Raw genomic sequence first — 24,286 nt, forward strand, 5'->3', positions numbered from 1 at the left:
ATAAATGTACTATAAAATCGTGTTGTTTTAACATTTTCTTTCACAAAACATCAGAAACAAGATTCCTTTCTACACCATTCTGGTTTATTGTCTTTTGAAATAGCAGAAAAAGGAACATTTGTTACATTACACATGACCCACAGCCATGTTAATAGCAAAAAATAAGTAACACCAACAAAGTGCACTTTCTACACTAACAGCTCATCAGTTGGATCCGAATATAAATAACAAAAGCTGAGTGGACCGACACCAGAACCAGCCGATTACAGATGTGATGCAGCTGGACTTTATCCCTCCAAAGAGCCTGATTGGATAGCATCCTGGTAGGAAGGCCCACCCTCTTTCTGGTCAGGGAAGAGCTTGATAAGGTCATCGATTCGAAGGATGGTGATGGCAGCCTCTGTGGCGAACTTCAGACTCTTGGTTTTAACCATTGTTGGCTCATACACTCCCGCCTGCTTGTTGTCTCTCGGCTTTCCATTTACCAGATCCAGCCCGATCCTAGCAGCGCACACAAAAATAGGTTTAAACAGAGTAATCAATCTTTTCTTTCAAACTACGTTGGCTCTTAGCATAATCCATAATAGCCAAGATTGCTTCCAGACTGTCTACAAACTCCATTTTAAAGACCTTTTAATGAAGTAGACCAAACACCAGAGTTTTTATTCCTGATTGTATGTTTGTCTACTGTCTGAAAGTGCAGTCATATTTCTAAGACCTGAAGAGCTTTGCTGTGTAATGAGAAGAAAGCAACACTAACCATTTGAGGTTCTTGCGTTCAGGGTTGACCTGAGCCTCATTGTGGAAGGCTCTGAGTTTGGCCACCAGGTCGGTGGAGTCTTGTGCGGCGTTGACTGCCAGAGTTTTAGGAATGACGAGCAGAGAGCGAGCAAATTCAGCAATAGCCAGCTGCTCACGGGAACCCTATGTCAAAAACACAGTTTCAATGGTTTATTCATGCACACAAATTATTACAACGCACAATTACTAGATATTGAAGAATGCAACAGTGCACACACAGTTTTTCCTTATATTCCCTATTCATTTTCTCTATAATCATTAAAAAAGTTTTTCAAAATACAGTGTTGCCACTCTAAGCCAAATGTCAAATTCCCTGACTTTTCCTCCCAGGAAAACCAAGCAGTTCACACCAAACTTTGTCTATGTGATGCCAAAATATTAAGGAACCTAAATTGCAAACGGATTTGGGATATCTTGAAAGGTGTTGCCATGGCGATTAATGTAACAGTAAAAAAAGATAACAGTAATTTTTCTGACATGTTTTCTTTAAAGAGCATTATCCTAACTTTTTACACACGGAGTACAAGTCCTTCTTAGGAAACATGCATAGTTTCATGAATTTAGAATATTCAGAGGCCACCAACAAAATTAAAACTATCAGAAAATGTAACAGATAGATAAAGACTGTAATATCCAGGAAGACCACTGGATGTAGTTATAGGATAATATATCTTTTAACCCAAATCTTGTTCAGCTCTCAGTGTATCAGAAAGAAAAATACATTTACAGAATCAGTTGATATATATCGTACTGTCAGTATACTTTTATATACTGATTGTAGAAATGCTAATAGAGTTTTAAAATCATTAAAACAAAATCATTAAAACCTTTATATTTTCTACCCTTTCTCACTGATAGGATAATAAATCTTTAAAGTCTGACCCTTTACTGCTGCTCAGTTCAATTAATTTGAATAAGAAACAAATACATAAAATAAAGTTTATGTCCTTTACTGGTAATATAGCTTTATATAATTCACGTTTCACATGCTTATAGAAATATATAGAACATATGTGACCCTGGACCACAAAACCAGTCTTAAGTCGCTGGGGTATATTTGTAGCAATAGCCAAAAATACATTGCATGGGTCAAACTTTTTGATTTTTCTTTTATGCCAAAAATCATTAAGAAATTAAGTAAAGATCATGTTCCATGAAGATTTTTTGTAAAATTCCTACTGTAAACATATCAAAATGTAATTTTTGATTTGTAATATGCATTGTTAAGAACCTAATTTGGACAACTTTAAAGGTGATTTTCTCAGTCTTTTTGATTTTTTTGCATCCTCAGATTTCTGATTTCAAATAGATGTATCTCAGCCAAATATTGTCCTATCCTAACAAACCATACATCAATAGAAAGCTTATTTATTGAGCTTGCATATGATGTATAAATCTCAGTTTTGTCAAATTTAACCTTATGACTGGTTTTGTGGTCCAGGGTCACATATATAGAATATATATTTTCCTTTCCTTACTTTCACTGACTAAAAAGCTGAATTTCCATGACCTATAAAGAACAGATCCATCCATTTGCAAGCTTTATTTACTTGTTTACAGACGTTTTCAATACAAAACACACTTATTTCGTCACATTTAGTTTTTGCTTTTCTATCATCTGCTTTTTTAACAGCCGGCCTTTGAAGTGGTATTTTTGTAGCCAAAGGTCTTAAAATGAACATTTTCCTGGCATGTTTGCCTTAGTTATCTGGTACAACCTGGTGAATGCATTTAACTTAAGTGATTGCCAGTTGGCGTGCAGGAAGGGAATACAATGGCGCTGAAAAACAGCCCAACCATACAAATAGGCAAAATGTGTGAAACAACACGATTTAAAAATAAATAAATACGGTATAGAAAAATTACATTTTGATAAATGGAAACTAAAATGTAAAGGAAAAAATGACTTCCGATGTCTGGAATAGACCTTTTAAAATTCCATGATATTCCAGAAATTCTGAGGGAACCCAGAAAATACTGAAATATTCAAACAGACCATGGCAATACAAATTCTGAATGAACTCATTCAGATTTCAGGAATAAAATGGATTTTCTGTAAAAAATAAATCTGATGTATAGATTCATTGACCTCAGAAAATACAAATCTATGATTATGAACCCTGCTGTTGAACTGAATAGACTGTAACAGATCACACTGCAGGTCTAGTGAGGGTTAATGCGTCTCAATGATAAATAAGGCATGTTTGTTCTGAGCAGGATGGAGGCAGCTGTCAGCAGAGCTGTTTATCTGTCCCGTTCCCCACGCGTATAACCGCGCACGCCGTCAAACAGGCACGACAGCGGTTATAATGGGAGTGTTAATACATCCACAGTACAGAAATATTTAAGAAACTGGTCTCAACTTTATTCTGACAATAACAGCCTACTCGTCTCTTTTGTTTTACTATTATTTTATATATACATCAGCTATAATTGACCTGTTAGCTTGTTATAACAAAACAAACCAATCACTTTTTGCAACTTTACATAAAAATATAAACATAAGCCGTCAAGAACAGCTGTAAAAGTGGGTCCTCACCATGCTTGTTGCATAGTTCTCCAGATAAATGGACAGTGCAGCCTCTACAGCGCCACCTCCTGGTACCACAGATTTGGACTCCAGCACTCTCTTCACCACACACAGAGCATCATGCAGCGAGCGCTCCATTTCATCACACATGAAGTCATTCGCCCCGCGCAAGATGATAGAGGCACATGTGCGTGCCTTTGGGCTGGAAGAGCAAGAGAGAAATAAAAAAGACAAAGTTACTAAAATGTGATTAGGTGGGCTACAACGCTACTACAAGGTCCATGCAGTTAACAGCAATATATCACTTTATTCTAAAAGCAAGTTGCATTTTTTTAATCAGTTGCTGGCAAATAAGACATTAATGATCTGTTTGTTCATACAAATGCACAGTTTGTTCTGTTTTTAATAAATGTTTATAATCACTTGTTTCAAAAACTGAAATTTTTCATTTATGTTCTGTACAGTGTTAAATTAAGGATTTTTTGTTGAGCGAGGGGAACCAAAATACATGATTCTAGCATTTATAAAGTCTGTGAACATTTTAGTAATTTGTATTTCACATATTTTTTTAATGTAATAAAATACTGTAAACAACTTGACTCTTACATTTTTGCTCTAAGCGTACTTCACAAAGCATTTTAGCATTAAAACTAGCTTCTAAATCTGTAAAACGTTCAGAGTAGTGAAGAGGACCAAATCACAAACTATCCCCTCTGCTGAAAAAAAAAAAAAAAAAAAAAAAAAAAAAAAAAAAAATAATAATAATAATAATAATAATAATAATACTACAAACATCACAGGAAGTCTAATGGTTTCCACTACAAATACAATTACAAATCATCAGCTTTTAACCATTAAAACCATTAAAAGTGGTTTCCTGTAGTGTGTTTTTGTATATATTCTATTGGGATTTAGTGGTTTTACAAGCCGCTAAAAGGCGGCGACCAATTGCTAGTAGAAAACAACAGGCACCATTACAGTTACCATGAAAACCAGTACAATTCCCATTATAACCAGTAAAACCATTACAAATTCTGTGATTGTTTCTATTTTTTTTTCAGCAGGGCTAAAATGGCTGTTGCTGGCAATTTGCCCTTATTTGAAAACATATGTTTTCCCATGCAACTTTTTAGGTTTTGGAAGTTATTCCAACTTCAATTATTTGATTACAACCTTGTTTTCATTAACAAGTTTGACAAGAAGTAACAGCTGTTCTTGCGTCCAATTTGGTGTTTATATGCATATCCACTATTTGTTTAAGAGAAGCACACGTGCAAGAGGCTGATAATTAGCTGAATATATACTTGTTTAATTAGTGACAGCCTGTATTTTAAAATCTTTATTGGAATATGGCAACAATATCACGCTGTACAATATTTCTATGAATAAATATCTGACAGAGACTCCCTATCCTTCCCCTATTAACCAATCAATGTGTGCATAGTTAATAAGCATGCACTTAGCCTAAGACTTCTCTCTATTCCTTAGTAAAAGTTAGTCTCAGCAGGTTTGTGAATCGCAGTTTTTAAGCTTGGAGTTTTCTCTTAAAACCTGTTTAAGAGAACTCTTAAGGTGCGTTCACACCGGACGCGAATGAAGCGGCAAGCGCGAGTGATTTACATGTTAAGTCAATGCAAAGACGCGAATAGCCATCCTGCGGCGCGAAACGCGCGAATGAGGCGGCGCGAAACGCGCGAATAGCGCGAATGGCGCGGCGCACATTGAGCGTTCAAGCGATTGCCGCGCCATTCGCGCGAATCGCGCGAGTTCAAAAATCTGAACTTCGGCGGAATTCCGCGCCGCGGTAACCAATCAGGAGCTTGCTCTAGTAGTGACGGAGGCAGAAATCCGAAACAACAATGGCGGACAAAATCACCGTTGCTGTCTGTGGTTCCTCGGAGCTGTACGATACATCTTTGGACTTTTGTAGAAACAGGAATAAAAGGGATCTTGCTAAGAATAAAGTGAGTGAAGAGGTCGGACAATCTGGTTAGTTTTAAAAAACGCTCTTTACTCAATTTAACCTACATATACATACATATTGAGACTACAAGCAAGCTAAAGCTGGCAAATTGAGCTCATTCACCTATTTTACAACTACTTTCCCGCTGACGAGTGGCAGAAGCCCCTCCCTTCACGCGAATTCGCGTCTGTTGTGAAGAAAATGTCACGCGCGAATGACGCGAATTTTACCGCGCGAATGGCGCGAGTAAACTCAAATGTTCAAGCGTTCAACTACGCGCGAATAGCGCGTTTTTTCCGCGCAAGTCGCGTCCGGTGTGAACGCACCATTAGAGGTAAGATAAAAAGTTTTGTGAATACAGGCCCAGATCTCTGTGTGGATCCCTGGCTGTTGTCAGATTCCTTTTGTAAACAAAAACCTTACTGGATTATTACAAATAGGGGCAAAATGAATGTTTGGAAATGTAAACTGACATTACCCACTGACACACTACAGCAAGATATAAAAAGCGACATCAGCCATTTTTTAGCTGGTGAAAATACTGGTGTTCCAATAATTTTGGCCATCACTGTAAATTCTAAAACGGAAGTGGAAGATGATCTCACTTTTTAATGAGGATGAGCTCATCGTCACACACTCTGTCCTGCACCACCTCCTCTGCCTGACCCAGCATGGACACCTCATATGTCTCTTCTCCCTCCAGGTTAGACAGAGATGAGCAAACAGTGGCTGTTGGGGGAAAATCAAGACATTATTTATCAAAATTAAAACACTGAGAATAAATGACCTCTGCATCTTAAAGAGGTCCTATTATGCTCTTTTACAAAGTCTTCATTTTGTTTCGGGGCGCACTAGAACATGCTCTCATGCTTGGTGGTTTGAAAAATGCATTATTTTTCACATAATTTACATTATTACAATAACTTTCTCCCCAGCCTGGCACAAATGGCTTGATTAGTTCCGGGTTTGATCCGCCTTCCGAAAAACAAAATGTGTTGTGATTGGTTAGCAGTCCCACTGCGTTGCGATTGGCGAACAGCTTAGACGGTGCTTCAGTCCTGCCACGCCCCTTTCCAAAGCAGCAAGTTCCGTGTACAATAGTCTAGCGCGATTCTTACATTTTAAATATGGATTTTTTTTTTTTTACAAAAACACATCGGTTTGCTAGGGGAGGCTTTTATTGATGCACTTTATTGGACTGTTGGATTGTTTGGGACTGATGGAGAGAAACATGAGTCTATGCCATTCTAAAGCTTGGGAGTGCCAGAATAATTTTTTTAATATATTTCAATTGCATTCGTCTGAAAGGAAGTCAGTCATATACACCGAGGATGCATGGAGGGTCAGTAAATAATACGCTACAGTAGTGTTGGTCCTATCGTCAGCCTGCGAGATCGCAGATATATGATATTATCATTATTGTGCTCATTTATTTAATTATTTACATGCCTGAAACCAGCTCCAGCATAAGGCTAGTAAAGCTAACTACACTGCACGATGAATAAATCTCTTACCACACACTGCACACATCTACAGCGCAGCTCCGACACGACCACTGATGATCATCACTCTAATCAATGCTTGCGTTTACATCAGCCGTGGCTCTAACATGGTGACCAGAGCACTTTGCAGACACTTTAGTCAATGCTCGCATTTACACCAGGCGCCCTGCGGCTCACTGAAGCATCTCAGAAGCGGCTGTCCACGCTACATTGCTAAATTTAGGCGAATCCACCTCCTCAACCCTCCCCTCCCACCACGATTCGAATTTCTGTAGGAGGAATTTATTTGAATGATATTCTAATGAGCTTTGAGACATCATAGAATCTGGAAAACAATGCTGTGTAGTCCAAAGGAGCCGTTTGTCGTAGTTCTTGAAAAGGGATTTTTTTTTTTTTAAACTAAAGATCTCCCTTTGGAGTGGATTTGAGATTTGTAACTTTGTAGATGTTTTTTTATACCCAAACATACGCACCACACACTGGCTAAAATTCAAAAAGTGAAAAAGCATAATAGGACCCCTTTAAGAACAGACGGTTTAGATCTACTAAACATAAGTGTAGACAAAAGCAAAAGTAGTCAGCTGACCCCCAGTTGCTTTAGCGATGCGTTTGAGGTCCCTCTTGAGCACCCTCCTCACAGCCATGGCTCCGACATCTACGAAGTATTTCAGACACATGTCATCAATGCCTCCTGTGGTCAGAATCACATTCGCCCCTGATGCCAGGATCTTCTGAATGCGCTCCTTTGTGATGTCGGATTCCCTAAAAAAACAAATGCAGGAAAGATCATCAAAACTGAGGAAAATAAGTTATCAGTAATACTATGACAGCTTGAGACATTAAAATTATGAGTCTTACTGCAAACAGGAAAAATTGAGAGACAGCGCTTATTCACATACAAATAACCAGAAAAAAGGCCTAGTAAGATAATTACAGTACACTACCAGTCAAAAGTTTTAGGACGGTAAGATTTTTAATGTTTTGATGTTTTAATGTGCTGCACTGTTTTTAAAATGATAATAATACAGCAAATCGGAATATTAGAATGATTTCTGAAGGATCATGTGACCGGAGTTATGGTGCGGAAACTTAAGCTTGAAATCACATGAATAAAACACATTTTAAAATATATAAATAGAAAACAGTTATTTTAAATAGTAAAAAATATGTAAGGAATATTTGATGAATAATGTACTATTGGAATGAATATGTATTTATTTTACATAGAAGACTTTGTAATATTATAAATGTCTTTAATTCAGAATAGAATAACATAAGTCACAGTAAAGTCTTTATTTCTTCAAAAAACTTCTTAATGACCCCAAACTTTTGGTAATGTACAGGAAGGTACATGTTGTACAGCCCAAAGGTAAAACAGAGACACGACTGTATCTGTGTGTAAGAGAGGATTTGGACAAACAATGCTTTATCTCACACATATAACTACAAACACCACAGATGTGCGGCAGCGATGTAAATTTACTTTGTGTGTGTCTGCATGTAACAACGAAAGCTTACCTCTGTCTGATTTGGTCGAGTTTCTCTGGATCACTGATGACTACCTGAACACCCATTTTCATCTTGGTTTTCTGCAGGCTAAAGTCCAGACAGGCTATCTTGGCATTGGACACACGCTTTACCATTCCTAAACAAATACAAACAACATTAACACGCGCATTCTAACATACACTATGCAAAAAAAAAAAAAAATACATTTCAAAAAAGCAAGCAGACATCTGCACAAACCTTGAGATCCGACAGTGCAGTTAAGTGCGTATCCGTTGACGAGGAAACTCTCTTTCTGACTGCGTCCATGAGCCTTCAGCACATTCACAGAGTTGATAGGATAGCGAGCAACACCTTTACCATCAACAAACTTCACAGCCAGGGCAGCATCCACCACAATATTAGCAAAAAAATCAGCATCACTGACAGACTGTCAAGGAACAACTGTAATGCACAAATGCAGACTCTCTACATGGCCTTTTAATGCTACAATCACTTAAAAAGTATCAGAGTATAACCATGTAATCTTAGGTAGAAATGTAAAGGCAGCAACCCTTTAAAATAAAAGTTAACTTGACAGAAATATTACTCAATGTAATGATAGTGCTGCTGCTATTACTATAAAAATATTACTTAAACAATATAAGGAATATTTACCAGATATTTTTTTTAATCATATAAACAATAATTTATTTAAAAGGAAATTGTAAATACTCAATGAAACTATTAAAATGGAATCCAGAAAACAGATTTGAGAATTGAATGAGAATAAAACTAAATTTGAGTAAAAAAAAAAAAAAAAAAACATTTTATTGGGCCTTAAAAATTGCTGTTAAATTGTGTAAGTTTCATGATTTCAATTAATTAGACATACGTTTTGATTCATATTTTTTAATGTAACAATTAAAGTAGAGTCTAGAAAAATTTAAAACTGAAAAAAAAAAAAAAAAAAAAAAACACACCGGAATCCATAAAAATGAAAATGGAAAAAACGAAATCCAGAAAAATTAAAACAGAATTCAGAAAAATTAAAACGGAAAAAAAATGAATCCATAAAAATGAAAACAGAAAAAAAAAAATGAATCCAAAAAAAAATGAAAATGAAATTCAGAAAAATGAAAACAGAAAAAAACGGAATCCATAAAAATGAAAACGGAACTCAGAAAAATGAAAACAGAAAAAAACGGAATCCATAAAAATGAAAACTGAATCCATAAAAATGAAAAAAAAAAAAAAACAGAATCCATAAAAATGAAAACAGAAAAAAACTGAATCCATAAAAAGGAAAACGAAAAAAAGGAATCCATAAAAATGAAAACGGAAAAAATGGAATCCATAAAAATTAAAACAGAATTCAGAAAAATTTAAACGGAAAAAACGGAATCCAGAAAAATTTAAACTGAATCCGTAGAAATGAAAACAAAAAAAAGGAATCCATAAAAATTTTAATGGAATCCATAACGTAAACAGGAAACGGAATCCAGAAAAATGAAAACAGAAAAAATGGAATGCAGAAAAATTAAAACGGGAAAAAAAAAAAAAAAAGGAATCCAGAAAAATTAAAATGGAAAAAAATAAAAACAAATAAAACTTAAACAGAATTTGGGGATAAAACTAATTTCATAAGGCCCTAATTTTCAAACTTGCAAAGATCTCTACATACCTAGGCTCAGTGGCACTGGCATGTGATTTTAATTTTATTATTTTGTAAAGAGATACATATGCGCTTTAAAGTCCCGTTCTGACTGCGATCAGATTGGAGTGCTTCAAAGCAGTGAATCACTTTGCGACACAGTGGTTTACTGATTCAGAGTTTCAAAAAGCTCCGTTGACAATTTTTGAAAAAGTACCATAAACAAAATGTATTTAAAATTTAATTCAAGCACTTTCAAGGATCTATGTTTGTTTTTAAGTACTTTTCAGGCTTTGAATCCATATGTCTGAAATTCAAGTACTTTTTAAGTACTTTCAAGAAGCGTGGGAACCCTTTATCGAGATATTTTAGTTAGGTATTGCATCGGAATCATAATTTTAGTATCGTGACAACACTACAACACAGAGGATACACTCCGATGATCTTAGAGGACATGGATGTCTTGGCGGCATTGATAAGACACTCTCTACCCAAGTCATCTGTGCCGATGGTCAGATTCTCATTGATGTATCTGACTGCCTCCCTGTGAACCAGAGAAATGAGTTTAAATGTAACCGTTTGGCCCAAAAGTGCTTAATTACAAAAGACTTCCTTTTGGCACAGGAAGTGACTCTTACTTGCAGGCCAGTCTGTATCCACTGATGATGGAGGTGGGGTGAATCTTCTGTTTGACGAGCTCATCAGCACTCTTCAGCAGCTCAGCAGCAATGATCACCTACACAACAACAAATGAAAACACAGATGAGTGGTTTCTACAACACAATCTCACTTTAACTGATATTCTAAAGTACTGTCAAAAATGTGGAAGCTGCAGAGAAAGAATTGCACATCCAATAGTTTACAAGAGGCGGTTTCTGTATCCTGTTAGCATAGCCACACATACTGATACTGCATGGATGGTACTATAACAAGAAATAATTTTAACAGACACTTTTATCTGAAGTAGGGGTGGGCGATATGGCAAAAATATCATATTACGTTTTTTTTTTTTTTTTTTTTTTTTCCAGAAATATCAGTTTTTAATCACGATTCTTTGTCATGTTGGTTTTACTATTATGCAAGTTGTCTGAGCAGCACAGCCAAACTAATTTCCATATTTAAAAAAAAAAACCTTACAAGGTGACAAAATATAAAATAAAAGGAATGGCAGATGTTTAGGGGAAGTGGGCAAAAACAAAATCTTTGTCGTTATTTCATCTTTGTTATTAATAAATAAGAACAAAGATAGGCTACAGGTTACAAATACACATAATATACAAATAAAACAAACAGTGCTTTAATTTTCAGGTACAGTAGTATTAGTATTTAAGGAATTGAATTAACAAATATAAAAATACAGCACTATATACACTTTAAACAAATTATATATGTACTCTTATTGCTATTATTATTACTTGTGCTCCTAACTTAAATTTAGGAGTAAAGTCAAAATTTTAGGAGCACATTATAAACAATAATCAAAACTCTGATAAAAAAAAAAAAAAAAAAAAAATTAGCCTTCCTATAATGAAGTGATATTTGACCCCTCAAAGTGATTTACAGGGCAATTTTGTTTTTTACCTTTGTTTTTACCTTTTCATATGTTTAATGAGGCTCAGGGGTGACATGAGTGCAATCAAAATCATAGATTCATGTTGAGATTAATGTTTATTAAAATATAAAATGTTTATTAAATGTTTATTAAAATATAACATTTTGAATACAGAAATATTAAAGATTTAAAAAAACTGAACAGATCTGCCAGCAGGTGTCGCCAAGACGCAGATATATTTACTGAATCATATCATTCATTTGATTCGTTCGAACGGATGGTTCATTCGGGAATAAAGCAAGTGACTCCCTTTATGAATGGGAAATTGATTCATTTTACTAGATTCGCTTAAAAACGCACGTTTCATTCATAAAACACCGCTGTGTTTGAAAGGAGATGCGCGCAGTTGTGACTTGTTTCAGATTACTTTTGACGACGAAATAGAGCAAAATCAGGCATAGTGTTTTAGTCAGTCAATGTGAGTCACTTAATAATAACTTCTTGTTTATTTAACTGCTGTATTAGATCAATGTCATTTACCAACTGCCTTAAAAATTATTAAAAGCTGTCACTCATCTTAGTTCGCGATATCACAAAGCTCTATTATAATCAACGACGCTGTCTATACTGTATAATCAGTCTCTTATTTACACTCTCTCTACACTTTATTAATGAAAGGATTGGTGAGATATGTCTGTGATACATTACTCAACGTTGCAAAAACACGTAGAAACCTTTAAATCTCCGCTGAGTGCAAACACAAATATGCTGATCGAGTCAGTCGCACATGTTGCTCCTAAATATTTTTTTTTACAGTCGCACATACTAATTTTTAGTCGCAAATGCGAGTGAAATGGTCGCACTGTAGAGCCCTGTGGCTGCAAACTAAATACTGCATGTAGCATCCGGAAGTGCAGGCTGCAAAATATCACTCCGTGCGTAAACATTATCGAGCGAACTATATCGTGATAATTACCGTTATCGAATTATCGCCCAGCCCTACGGGAAAGATAGCTTAGTTCAGTAATCAGGCTGTTTGACAGGCTTTTAGCACGTGCACTTCAGGTGTACACGCTCATGAAGCACACGCCAGAACAGCGCATGGACGAAATAACGTTATTTAACCGGCAAGACTTTAAAGCACATGCAAATAATGTACTTTTGTGATTGTGAATAACTGCAATGTCCTGTGAGTGAATGCATGTCGTGTTGTACAGTATATTAAGGCGGAGGCACGCTGTAGCATGAAACTTCAATATTTTTTTCAAAAGCAGATCGTGGAGACATTTTAATCGTCCACGGTCAAAAATTGTCATATCGCACACCTAGGGCTGCTCGATTTTGGCAACAATCATAATCACAATTATTTTGGTCAATATTGTAATCACGATTATTTAACACAATTATGACTGGGTCCACAACTTTATATTAGTGAATAATTTAAAAATAGCAATACAACAGAAAAAAAAGCGCTTAAAAAAAAATACTGAATACTTTTATGCAAGTCTAAAGTATAGTCTAACAATACTACAGAAATTGAATGTAATTATTTGAATGTAAAATAAAACAGCGTCTTCACTGTAATAATTATACATGCTTTGTTTCTTATTAAAACTACAAAAGTCTTTCATTCAAGACCAGTGATATTTTTCTCTTTGTATTTTTACATTTTATTAATTTTAAGCACAAAGACGGCAGAAGGAATATTATTTGTTGCTGCTTTAAGCACCATACGGACGCAATATACTGTTACACACGCATTTTCATTCTCAAAAGTTTATGATCATTTAAGACATAACTGACAAGGGTTTACGTGAATAATCACCAAGCACCTCATTTTGAAATATTTTTGCGTGCATTTGACCGTTTAGGCGCGCACCTTGAGCTTAAGGATAACTACATGTCCGTGTTCTGCTCCGTCTCTGAGCGCATACACAGAACAGCGCAAGTTTTCATTCTCGCTTTTAAAAATACAACGTCAAAAAAACATTAATAAACCAAGCAAGTCACGTTACATGATTTTGCTGATTTGCATGTGAAATTAGGCTTTTATGAAGGAGCGAAAGCGCACCACTGGAAAGGGGGCGCAATAATTGTTTCTCGATTACTGCATTTTCTTGGTCATTTGAAGCCGAAATCGAAACTGATTTTCGAATAATTGCACAGCCCTACACACAGCCCTAATCTGAAGCAGCAAATGTCTCACCACTGATGTTGTGCCATCTCCAACCTCCTTATCCTGCAGCTCTGCCAGCTCACAGAGGACCTTAGCCGCCGGGTGCTCCACCTCCAGCAGCTTCAGGATGGTGGCTCCATCATTGGTGATGGTCACATCCTACAATACATACCCAAAGCATAAGAAAACACATCAAATCTGCACATTTGTTATGTACAACCAATTCTAATGTTTTGGTCCCACTTTACATTAGGTGGCCTTAACTACTATGTACTTATATTTTAAATTAATCATTTGGTACAATGTACTTATTTACAATGTAAAAACATGTATATTTTTAAAAACACCCTAACCCACCCTTAAACTTACTCATACCACCAAACCTGTCCCTAACCTTACCCATATTCCACCTTAATAGAAGCAAAAGTGTTTTGCAATGCAATATGACCACATTAAGTACATTGTACTTATTTGTTGATGCAAGTACATAATAGTTAAGGCCACCTAATATAAAGTGTGACCGATGTTTCTTATTAGACATTTAGTACACAAGATCTGAACATCACGGGTCACTCTGATGGGAGAAAAAATGTCTTCACTTACTCCGATGTCGTCCACCAACATCTTGTCCAGTCCGACGGGACCGAGAGAGCTCTTCACGATGTTAGCAATGGATGCAGCGGCCATGACTGCAAAAGAACAAATAAATCTCATCTGAAACTGAATGTTTTGTGCTTTTCTGCTCAGCAAGATTGTGTTCACACAGCATGCACTTTTACATTCCACTGCAGCGCTTTTTTATTTGTGTACATTGAGTTTTCTTCCGCAATTCAAAAACATGTTCTGTATGAACTAGCCTTACTATTATTATTGGTCACATACGTGTAATAACAGAGTTGTTTATAATAGTATTTTAATTCATGGTGCACTACAATTTTTGTTAGACTTTCTGTTCAAAGTGTTTTTGCATCATTCCACTCCACTCCTTTTCCATTGTTTTCTATGTAAAAATGCTCAAGAAACATACGATTATAATCGATGTTGAAAACAGTTGTGCTGCTTATATAAACATATATATATATATATATATATATATATATATAACAAAAACATTTAAATATATATTTTTTCTCCTTTCCTCTACTATGCTTCTTTTTAAACACAATCCCCCAGTTTCACAGACAAGGCTTAAGCCTAGTTCTAGACTAAAATGTAAGTCTGAGTTGTTTCAACTGAAATAAAATTGCACTGTTTGATCTTAAAATATATCAGTGCCTTTGTTTTGTCTTAAGATGCACACCAGTAATATATTTTTGTGAGCATATTTATAAAAATTAATTAATTATCAAAATTATCTATTTTTCTTTTATGCCAAAAGTTATTAAGATATTAAGTCAATATGTTCCATGAAGAAATTTCCTACCGTAAATATATCAAAACTTAATTTTTGATAAGCAATATAACGTTACATTGCTAAGAACTTCATTTGGACCACTTTAAAGGAGATTTTCTTCCACCCTCAGATTCAGATCCCTAACAAAATCATACATCAATGGAAAGCTTGTTTTTCAGCTTTCGGATGATGTATAAATCTAAATTTCAAAAACAGACCCTTATGACTGGTTTTGTGGTCCAGGGTCACATATATGGAAGTAAACTGTCACCAAGCAGGGCGTGAATGTAGCATCACACAAAAGCAGAAGACTTCCGTTAGCAATGCCATATGTGCATGAATTGCATTTTTCTTCCACGTTCCTGTACAGGAAGTGATTTTGAACTATCATGTAATCATTCATACTTAATTTTTGAACATGTGTTTGTTCGTCTGACAATCTAACATACAGGATTTGCATACAGTATCCGCGGAGTGATACAGTGATTCACCGGCTCATGCGTCAAGACGCCGCATCACTGTAAAGCTTGGAGACCGACGGAATTAATGTATTAACGACTATAGAAGGCAATGCTAAGACTGAAGGCGTATTATTGATGTAACGTTATATCAAGCATTAAACACTCTGATTCCTCTAAGGCACACGTGCTGCTCGGGACACCGGCCGCCGCAGCTCTTCCGTTCAAACATCGCCACGCGCGGCCCGTTCACCGCGTCTCTTTGTTTTATTAACGGCAAACATGGGCGCATCCCGACTCACCGTTTTGAGCCCTAACGGACTCGCCGGACGTCCTCTGGCCGAGCACGGTTAACGGACCCTCTGTCATAGACATGTTAGACATGATGGGAGAGAAGAATGGAGACGCGCGCGGTGGGTTATGGGTAGAGTGAGAGCGGGAGGGGCGCGTGTGGAAAGTTCCAGATTGATCCAGAACAGCAGCCTTTAGTTCACATTCAAACACACACGAGCCACGTAACTACTCCAAAGACTACACTCTACACAGTGATGTTTATTAAGAGCTCTAAAACCTAACAGATTAATCCACAGACTGACAAAGTTATAAAAACTACAATTCCCAGTTTGAATCTGGTAATTCACTCGATAGTTTTCACGAAGGCGTTTATTAAGATTGAAGGACATCTAGTGGACTGGAAGAGCAGCAGCGGTTATTTAAAGGTGCCATAGAGTGGAGAACTGTATTTACCTTGGCATAGAATAATGAATTGAATAATAACAGTTCTGTACATGGACATGACATACCATGAGTCTCTAACACCACCGTTTCCTCCTTCTTATATAAATCTGGTGTTTGCAAAAGACCACTGGAAAATAGGTCAATTCCAACATAACACCGACTATTACGCAATAGCCCTGGGATCGTTAATAATTTGCATAGCCCAATCATCAGTTACATCAGTAAAATAACACTGCTTTAATTTAATGTTTTTTGATGACTTAAGGTTAACTAAAGAGCATGAGACGTCTTCCTGCTGGCCAGTAATGTTAACGTTATTTGGCATAGTAGCCTATTTCAATCTGTAACAAACAGATTTGTATGCTATTGTTTTTGATAGTGTTATACATTTCTTTCAGATATTAACGATGACCACTGCGTTTGTCTTATCGATTGTGGTATCTTCCTGTCAGCAATTAAGTTACAGATTGTCTATAAGCTTTTTTATGAATGTACAATGTTGGCAGATATTGCTACGAAAAACAAGCAATTACAAAAAGAAAGAAAAATATATCCGAAATAAGTTCAAAGCTTGTGTTTTGTAAATAAGATTAATATATCACTAACACTAACATTCAACTTTCCACTTTATAAACGTCCCAAAGTGTCACACTAAATTGGAAAAACGAGTCAAAAAACACGTATATTAGGTGGATCTGGCAACAAACGGAGGTTGCACCCGTGCTCTTACTCAACGCGCTCTCAAGTCCCGTTCACTGCACTAGCTTCTCGCAGAAACATGAATTGCAAACACTCAGGTGATATGAGGTGGTTTGAATGGCTAAATAATCATTCAGAGAGCTTGACATTTTATTTTTGAAAATAAAAAAAAGACAGAGGTCCAGACCGAGGTGACCTCATAGCTGGCTACGGCCATGGCTAACCGTGTCCCTTCAGTGGCTCGCCTTATTTTACTGTTGTAGCCTACTGACTTCAGTGATGATTGGGCGATGCAAATGTTGGGGGTGTAACTATTAACGATCCCGGGGCTATTGCGTAATAGTTGGTGTTATGTTGGAATTGACCTATTTTTCGGTGGTCTTTTGCAAACACCAGATTTATATAAGAAGGAGGAAACAATGGTGTTTGAGACTCATGGTATGTCATGTCCATGTGCTGAACTGTTATTATTCAACTACGCCAAGGTAAATACAGTTTTCCATTCTATGGCACCTTTAAAACTGTTTATTCCAAAGAACAAGATTCAGTGATTCTTTGCAGTGTTGCCAGATCGGGTTGACGATTTCCAGCCCAAAAGCTGACCAATACCCACCCACTTCATCAAAAACCAGCCCAAAATGTCAACTGCTAAAATAATGAGACAGAATTTTATTGATAAGGACCATTTTTATCTTTTTTTTTTTAAATAATGATGACAAAATAAAGTAAAGATAAATAATTTTCACAGGAATATGGATCAAAACAGGGCAAATGTATTCAAGGGAGTCGGAATATGCTTAAAATGTCCAGACATCTGGCAAAAAAGAAATTACCGATGACTTTAACCCTTGGAAAAACACATCCATCATTTTCATGTCCACAGTAAATGTAAGTGTTAGATATTTAGGCCACTTTGCCATCGAAATCACTTAAATAAAATGAATGAATGAATGAATATATATATGCACATTCAAAATATTGCCCGTTATAGTGGCAAAACCCCATCACTCACGAGTCAACAAAAAAGATGGTAAATTGATTGACAGGTCTCTGTTGTTAAGGAAAAATTAGTTGATGACTGCACTACACATTATTTTACTGTAATACTTTGACCTTTAACATATTAAAATGACATGTCTAAGATAAAAGCGAAGACAAAAAAGCAGCTGATTGGGTCAACATCCCAAATTGTGTCTATACCCACCCAATGTGTTATTCTCCAGTCCAAGCCAATCAAAAGAAGCCCAATTGGGCGGCCCAATCTGGCAACACTGATTCTTTGACGATTCATTTCACGGAGCAAAAGATTAACCCCAAACACCAGCCCTTTTGGAAAACAATTTTATTTAATATTTTAGTTTTTATTTTAATTGAAAAATCAATTAAGTGAGAGACAGTTGCATTTATTTAATTATTTGAGTCCACACAAGTCCAATAAAGTGCGTCCATTCATAATACAAAGTGCCTCACATGGCTTCAGGAGGTGAATAAAGGCCTACTGTAGGGAACTGATGTGTTTTTGAAAGGAAAATGTCCATATTTAAAACGTAATTATCACTTTTCTCTAGCTTGCGCTAACTGTTGGATGACGTATGACATCGGAGTTGCGCATGCGCCACTCAGAAGTAACAAACGCAGACACGCAGAGGACAGAGCAAAACAACAGTCTCAAATTAGAAGTACAAAGCGAGGATTTGTAAAGAAACATGTAAGAGGATTTCGACATAAGCCAAGAGGAGTAAAGTATGAAAACTTTGCTTCCTTTGCTCCTCACAGGCGCATGCGCTACACATACATCCCAAATGGTCCGCCCAGAACAGCTTCTGTGTACAACTGTTAGCGCAAGCTGGATTAAAGTGATGATTATGTTTTAAATATGGATATTTTTCTTCCACAAATACATCAATTCCCTACAGGAGGCCTTTATTCACCCCCCGAAGATGTGTGAGACACTTTTTATAATAGATGGATGTGCTTTATTGGACTGTTAAGGAGAAACACCCACTGCCATTATAAAGTTTAGGGGAGCCATAACAATTTTTTATATAACTCTGATTGCATTTGATTGAAAGAAGGACGTCATATACACCTAAGGGTGAGTAAATAATGGGCTAATTTTAATTTTTGGGTGAACTTACCCTTTAACAACATGTAAAAAGTTTTACAGTAAAACAGAAGGTTTGCACTTACATCAGGATTTGGTCAGTTACCCAGATGCACGGCAATATCGGTGATACTCGGATGTAAACAAGAGCATGGATTGCACGGTTAATGTACTACTGAATACGTTGTTCTGCTAATTTATGCTGTCTAAACCACGTAAAAAAAAATGTGGAAGCTGCTAAATCATGTAGATAAGGACTTAGTATGCAGGAAAGAGCGCAATATTTTGACACAATATTGAAGTTAGTAGGTGGTGAAGATACGTACGAGCAGTATTAATTATGATATTAGCCTAATATTTCACCTACCTGACCGGAAATGATAAAAACAAACATTGACAAAATTATTGTCAGGATTCTTGCCCTGGAAATCCTGGTTCAGTTTGGCTAACTACAAACGCCTGATTTGTTGTTTGATTTGTTCTAACTTTTGGAAGTCTATAGTACTCCAATTTTTTTTTTCCCTCGGTCTGACTGAATAGTACTAAACTTGACAGTAATTGATCATTTTCAGCAGTAATAATCAGCAAGATTTGCAAGTTTTTTTGGTTAAGTGGCATCGTTTACGTTCAGTTGTTTTGTTACTTTTCGAATGCCGTTTATGCATGCTGTAGTTTTTATTCTTCCACTCTTTACTCAGGCTTTTAAATAGGACCTAACTATAGAATGTTTAAATAATGATCTAAAAACAAAGGATTTCTGTATTTATTATTTGAATGTGATTTACATAAGTTTCTCGAAAAATAACTTTGCTACTCCACTGGTATGAGGTCTTGTTTTTTGTGTTTGCAAAATATTATAGTTAAAAAAATATCACACACGCAAGAGTGCTATTTTCATAAAGACAGTGGTCACTTGCTTTGTTTATGAGTGAATCAGCTGGTATCAACCAGTCTGTTTAATTAATTATTCTATAATTTGTTAAACCCTGCCGCCACCTAGTGGTGTTTTTTAAATGTATAATATTATCAAGTAATTATGTATAGCATTTCATATTTCAGTGGTATATATATATATATATATATATATTTAAAACAATAATCTCATAACATTATGAAGCCCACTTGTAATTGCAAGTCTATATATTTTTATGAATGTTGGATTGTTGATACTAATTTGATTTTGTTGGTAACCTATGTGTTAATTAAAAAAAAAAAAAAAACTTAAAAAAAAGAACTATACTAACTGACATGGATACCCTTTTTTCAAGGAAGCATCTGTGGCCATAGGCAGTTTAGCTGTATGTGATTAGGATAACAAAACAAAAGAGACACAAATGCCAGTTTATTTAATCTCCAATTTATCATTAGTTCGTTTCACAATGACAAGTTCCCTGCCGGTTTTTTCTTCTACTTATTTTATTTATTTATTTATTTATTTATTTTTTTTGTGAAATGCACTGCATGCAAATAATGGGTGATTGGAATTTGGAAAACACAAAGGATACACTTTTTGCATCCTATGGTTTACACACACACACACACACACACACACACACACACACACACACACACACACACACACACACACACACACACACACACACACACACACACACACACACACACACACACACACACACAATTTAGTTAAACAAGGAGCAAAAGTACTTAATCCATTAAAGTGAGGCAGATTAGTGCCACCTGGTGGTGAAAAAAACATCTGTAATACCATGGTGTAGCCTCTAGGTGCCTGTATAGCACTACATATTTTGTAAATTCACTGCCTGTATAAAACAAAAGTCGCAGTCTGGATTTAAATAAGCAAATACTAAATTTATACTGACAAATACTGAAAATACTGAGTCTAGGATAGGATCATTATTGCAGTAATTATTATATTTCTGCATGTGTGTTCACATAGCAAGTGCAGCAAAAGTCAACAAGTTTCATACCATTCTGATTGTTAATTCAAAACAGTTATTTTTTTCTAAAATGACTGAACATCAGAGGGTTAAATTTGAACTTTCAAAATCTTTCTTAATTGCAAAGAAATGTTATATAAAGTTGTGTTTGGTCTTCTAACATTTCTAAATTACGCTAGAGCTTAATTTGCATATTAAAAACTGACTGAAGAAAAATTTATATATTCTCTAAAAAATGCTAGGTTAAATAAAAACCAACACTGGGTTCAATAAATTAATAAATATTTAACCCAAATATTTAACCCAACTGCAACCCAGAACTGTCCATATTTCACTCAGCGCTGGGTTGTTTTAACCCAATATTTTTAATTTTTTTTATATGTAAACACAAATTTGTGATGGCCAAACTAAAGATAGAAGCAGTTTTGTTTTAATTGAACGTTTATTTGTTGCCTACAATACATCTTCGACCAGTTACAACTAGGCAGTTATAAAAAAAAATGGCAAAAACTTAAATTAAGATCATGAAAATAGGTGAATGGCAATATTCATGAAAATGTACATCTTTACAAATAGAATGTTTTAATGGAGGGAAAGTGCAAAAGTAACAATTCCAATAACAGTCCCCACCAGTGAAACAAAACAAAATGTACAACTTAATAAAAACGAAAGAAAATCTATATAAACATACTTCATTCAAAGTTTCTATCCATATTTAAATTCAGCCTATTTACACTGGTACTTAATAGATCATGGTTTTAGGAGATTTCTTCTTTAAACGTAACATTTTGATACGGTAACAACTTTGAACAATGCTCATATAAAAGCAGAGACACTGCAATATTCACAGCACATTTTAAACTTTTTTTTCAAAATCATACCAGCTGAACAACCAGTCAAAATGTATAACAATTACTGGTTCATCAAATCGAAAAATCTGAAAATTGGGGGGAGGTAAATAACATTTTCCCAGAAGAAAATAAATAGGAAAAAATAAACTGAAATGTGCTGTGAAAATCACTAATTAAAAAAGCTAAATCTTTGGGGTGACAGTGTGTAAGCCAACCAGTGCGTAGTTTGAAGGCAGAGACAGGGTGGGGACAGCCAATACACAAAACAGTTAAATGATCAGACAACACAGTATTAAACTCAAATTTACACCCAATTACAGTACACCTTTGACACCTCAACCAGTCTCCTTTATGGTCCCTGAACACAATCAGATTAACCTAAAATTAACACACTATAAATTATATTGTCCTGTCTTTTTGCCAATTACGTTTATAAGTGGTGGTCATGAAATAATGCTAGCAAAAAATAAATCCAAAAGCAGTATAGTCATTTTATGCCATAATTACTCAAAATACGCTTATGTCTGAGGCATGGTTGATTGTAACTAGGATTTTAAAACCTGATCACATTTTTAAATATACTTATGACTTTCCAGTCTGATAAATCTATATCTATACCTAACGTACAGCATAGTAAAATAAATATGGATTCTATGTATTCTTGGCCTTGGAAAAGTGTGGCATGCAAATATTACAAATTACACACTGAATGGTCACTGGCTGATGTTAGCATAGTTTCCTGTAGATGGAGCCACCTACTCAACCAAATTTACTAACATCTACACAATTAAAAGGAAAATATTTAATTATTTGCTTAAGGAACTTTCAGAATGTTTACACAGAAATTATGGCAGATAATTTAATTAACATCACTGTCATGTGCGCCTTAAGTGGCTTATCTTAAAGCTTGTATGGCAACATTAATATACATGTACTAGAATATTATAACCAGTAGTTTGAGAATATTGTAAGACATAAGTTTAACTTGTGCTTTGATTCAAGCCCATGTAGCCAATGTCTTTCTTTCGTTTCTTAAAACTTAGAATTATGATCTGACATGTACATTAAAAGTCATGTGATATAATTATCGGCTCTTCATATTAAGGGAAAGAGAGATAAGATGAAACATTTGAAAGATGTTGTGTACAGTGTTCTGCTTAGATCTATAACTACCCTGTTTAACTGAATTCAAGTGTAGAGGTGAGCAGAGAAATGCTGAAACCATCATTTACAAATCGTATGTTGCTGAGTGCATTTAGCTCTGTGAAGTACAATGAAATAGAGATAAAATGTTGTACGTCTCGTGCTTAATGTTGTGTCTTTAAGTTGTGTAACATATTCCATGTGGAAGTTTAAGTCTGTTGTGTCTCATTTCTTCCTGTGTGCTGAGTATGTAACATTTTGTCCATCTCTCCTGCTTCCTATGCAAAACTGCTTGAGCTGAGACACTGGAACTTTTCTCTCAGTGACTGGACAATAGTGGGCTGATTCACACCTTGCTGGCTGCAGTCCGGATCATTCCACAAGTATCCCTGCAGAGCCATCTCAGGGTTAGTAGAAACCTGCTGTCCTTGAGGTGGGTTGAAGTACTGTACTGCAGTTCCCGACAGAGCCGTTTCCTGCTTCCGCTCTTCACCCTCATCTTCAGAACGTATCTCTACATAGTCGTCGTCATCATCTCCAGTGTCTTTAAAGTTGGCCAGATAATTCTCAGTGGCGCTTTGCGCATTCAGTGGCACGTTTTTATTAAGCACCAGTATTTGCTGTGAGTCCCGCAGTGTGATATCACATGGCGATGAGAGGTCTGAAGATCCCTGGACGGGGCAATCCGGGAGGCTTCGCTGCCGCGGCATTTGTGTCCTTGATTCGTTCCCTTTCACCTCCCACACCTGACTGCTTGGACCCCTTCCATTCTCTTTTCCGGTCTGGTCTGCCAGTGAAGATGAGGACTGGCAACGATTATAGGGTGACGCCTTGGCATTGCGTGGTCCAATTGAAGAGTAAATGTGATCAGAGTCATCTTTAAGTGGCGTCACACAAGTACTCCAACGTTGATTGGGTGGAGAACTCGGAGTAGGAGGGAGGTTCTTCAAAGCAGGAGTAGAACTTGCAGATGCCAATCCTCTCTGTGGGGTTGAAGTGCATACTGTTGTTTCTGCTGGCCAAGACACAAAATCAGCAAGTTCTCCATTACTGTAGGTGCAGTTCAACCAGTCAGAGCTCTCAGATAGGGAAGGGGAGGAAGTGGTGCTGGGGAAAAGTGGATGGGGGCCGGCAAGGCTGATAGATGACTTTAGCATTGGAGTAGTGTTTGGAGAACCTTTAAAAACCACCTGTTCATACAGATGGGAGTACTCTGCTATTCTTGCACCTATGCAGAAGAAAGAAAGACAGAGACATTCATAAACCAATGTATCATATGTTTAATCTAGATGAGCAACACATTGTAGAAGAAAGA

General features: G+C 36.1%; 2 protein-coding genes across 2 annotated transcripts in view; both read right to left on the minus strand.

Moving 5' to 3' along the window:
* Nucleotides 1–62: 62 nt before the first annotated feature.
* tcp1 (t-complex 1) lies at nt 63–15,948 on the minus strand. The gene is made up of 12 exons (XM_073823852.1): nt 15,817–15,948; nt 14,267–14,352; nt 13,694–13,822; nt 10,574–10,671; nt 10,369–10,479; nt 8,543–8,724; nt 8,315–8,441; nt 7,383–7,558; nt 5,900–6,023; nt 3,341–3,533; nt 761–924; nt 63–501 (listed from the first exon to the last, which is right to left on the minus strand). Exons 1-12 carry the CDS (start codon nt 15,896–15,898, stop codon nt 288–290), a joined length of 1,686 nt encoding a protein of 561 aa, XP_073679953.1. The 5' UTR covers nt 15,899–15,948; the 3' UTR covers nt 63–287.
* A 5,452-nt stretch (nt 15,949–21,400) lies between these two features.
* The window catches only part of LOC141291698 (pleckstrin homology domain-containing family G member 1), a 32,296-nt gene continuing 29,410 nt past the window's right edge, over nt 21,401–24,286 (minus strand). Inside the window, exon 15 of the mRNA XM_073823856.1 lies at nt 21,401–24,199. Within this exon, the coding sequence (XP_073679957.1) occupies nt 23,250–24,199 (950 nt within the window). The 3' untranslated portion in view covers nt 21,401–23,249. The remainder of the gene's footprint in view (nt 24,200–24,286) is intronic.

This window comes from Garra rufa, chromosome 18, assembly GCF_049309525.1.
Source record: "Garra rufa chromosome 18, GarRuf1.0, whole genome shotgun sequence".
Lineage (NCBI taxonomy): Eukaryota > Metazoa > Chordata > Actinopteri > Cypriniformes > Cyprinidae > Garra > Garra rufa.

What these genes read in the sequence shown, in the direction of transcription:
- tcp1 (XM_073823852.1), bottom strand. Translation starts at nt 15,898, where the DNA reads ATGTCTAACATGTCTATGACAGAGGGTCCGTTAACCGTGCTCGGCCAG. An exon ending in GGATACAGACTGGCCTGCAA is followed by an intron (nt 10,480 to 10,573) that starts GTAAGAGTCACT and finishes TCTGGTTCACAG; the next exon opens with GGAGGCAGTCAGATACATCA. An exon ending in CATCGCTAAAGCAACTGGGG is followed by an intron (nt 6,024 to 7,382) that starts GTCAGCTGACTA and finishes TTCCCCCAACAG; the next exon opens with CCACTGTTTGCTCATCTCTG.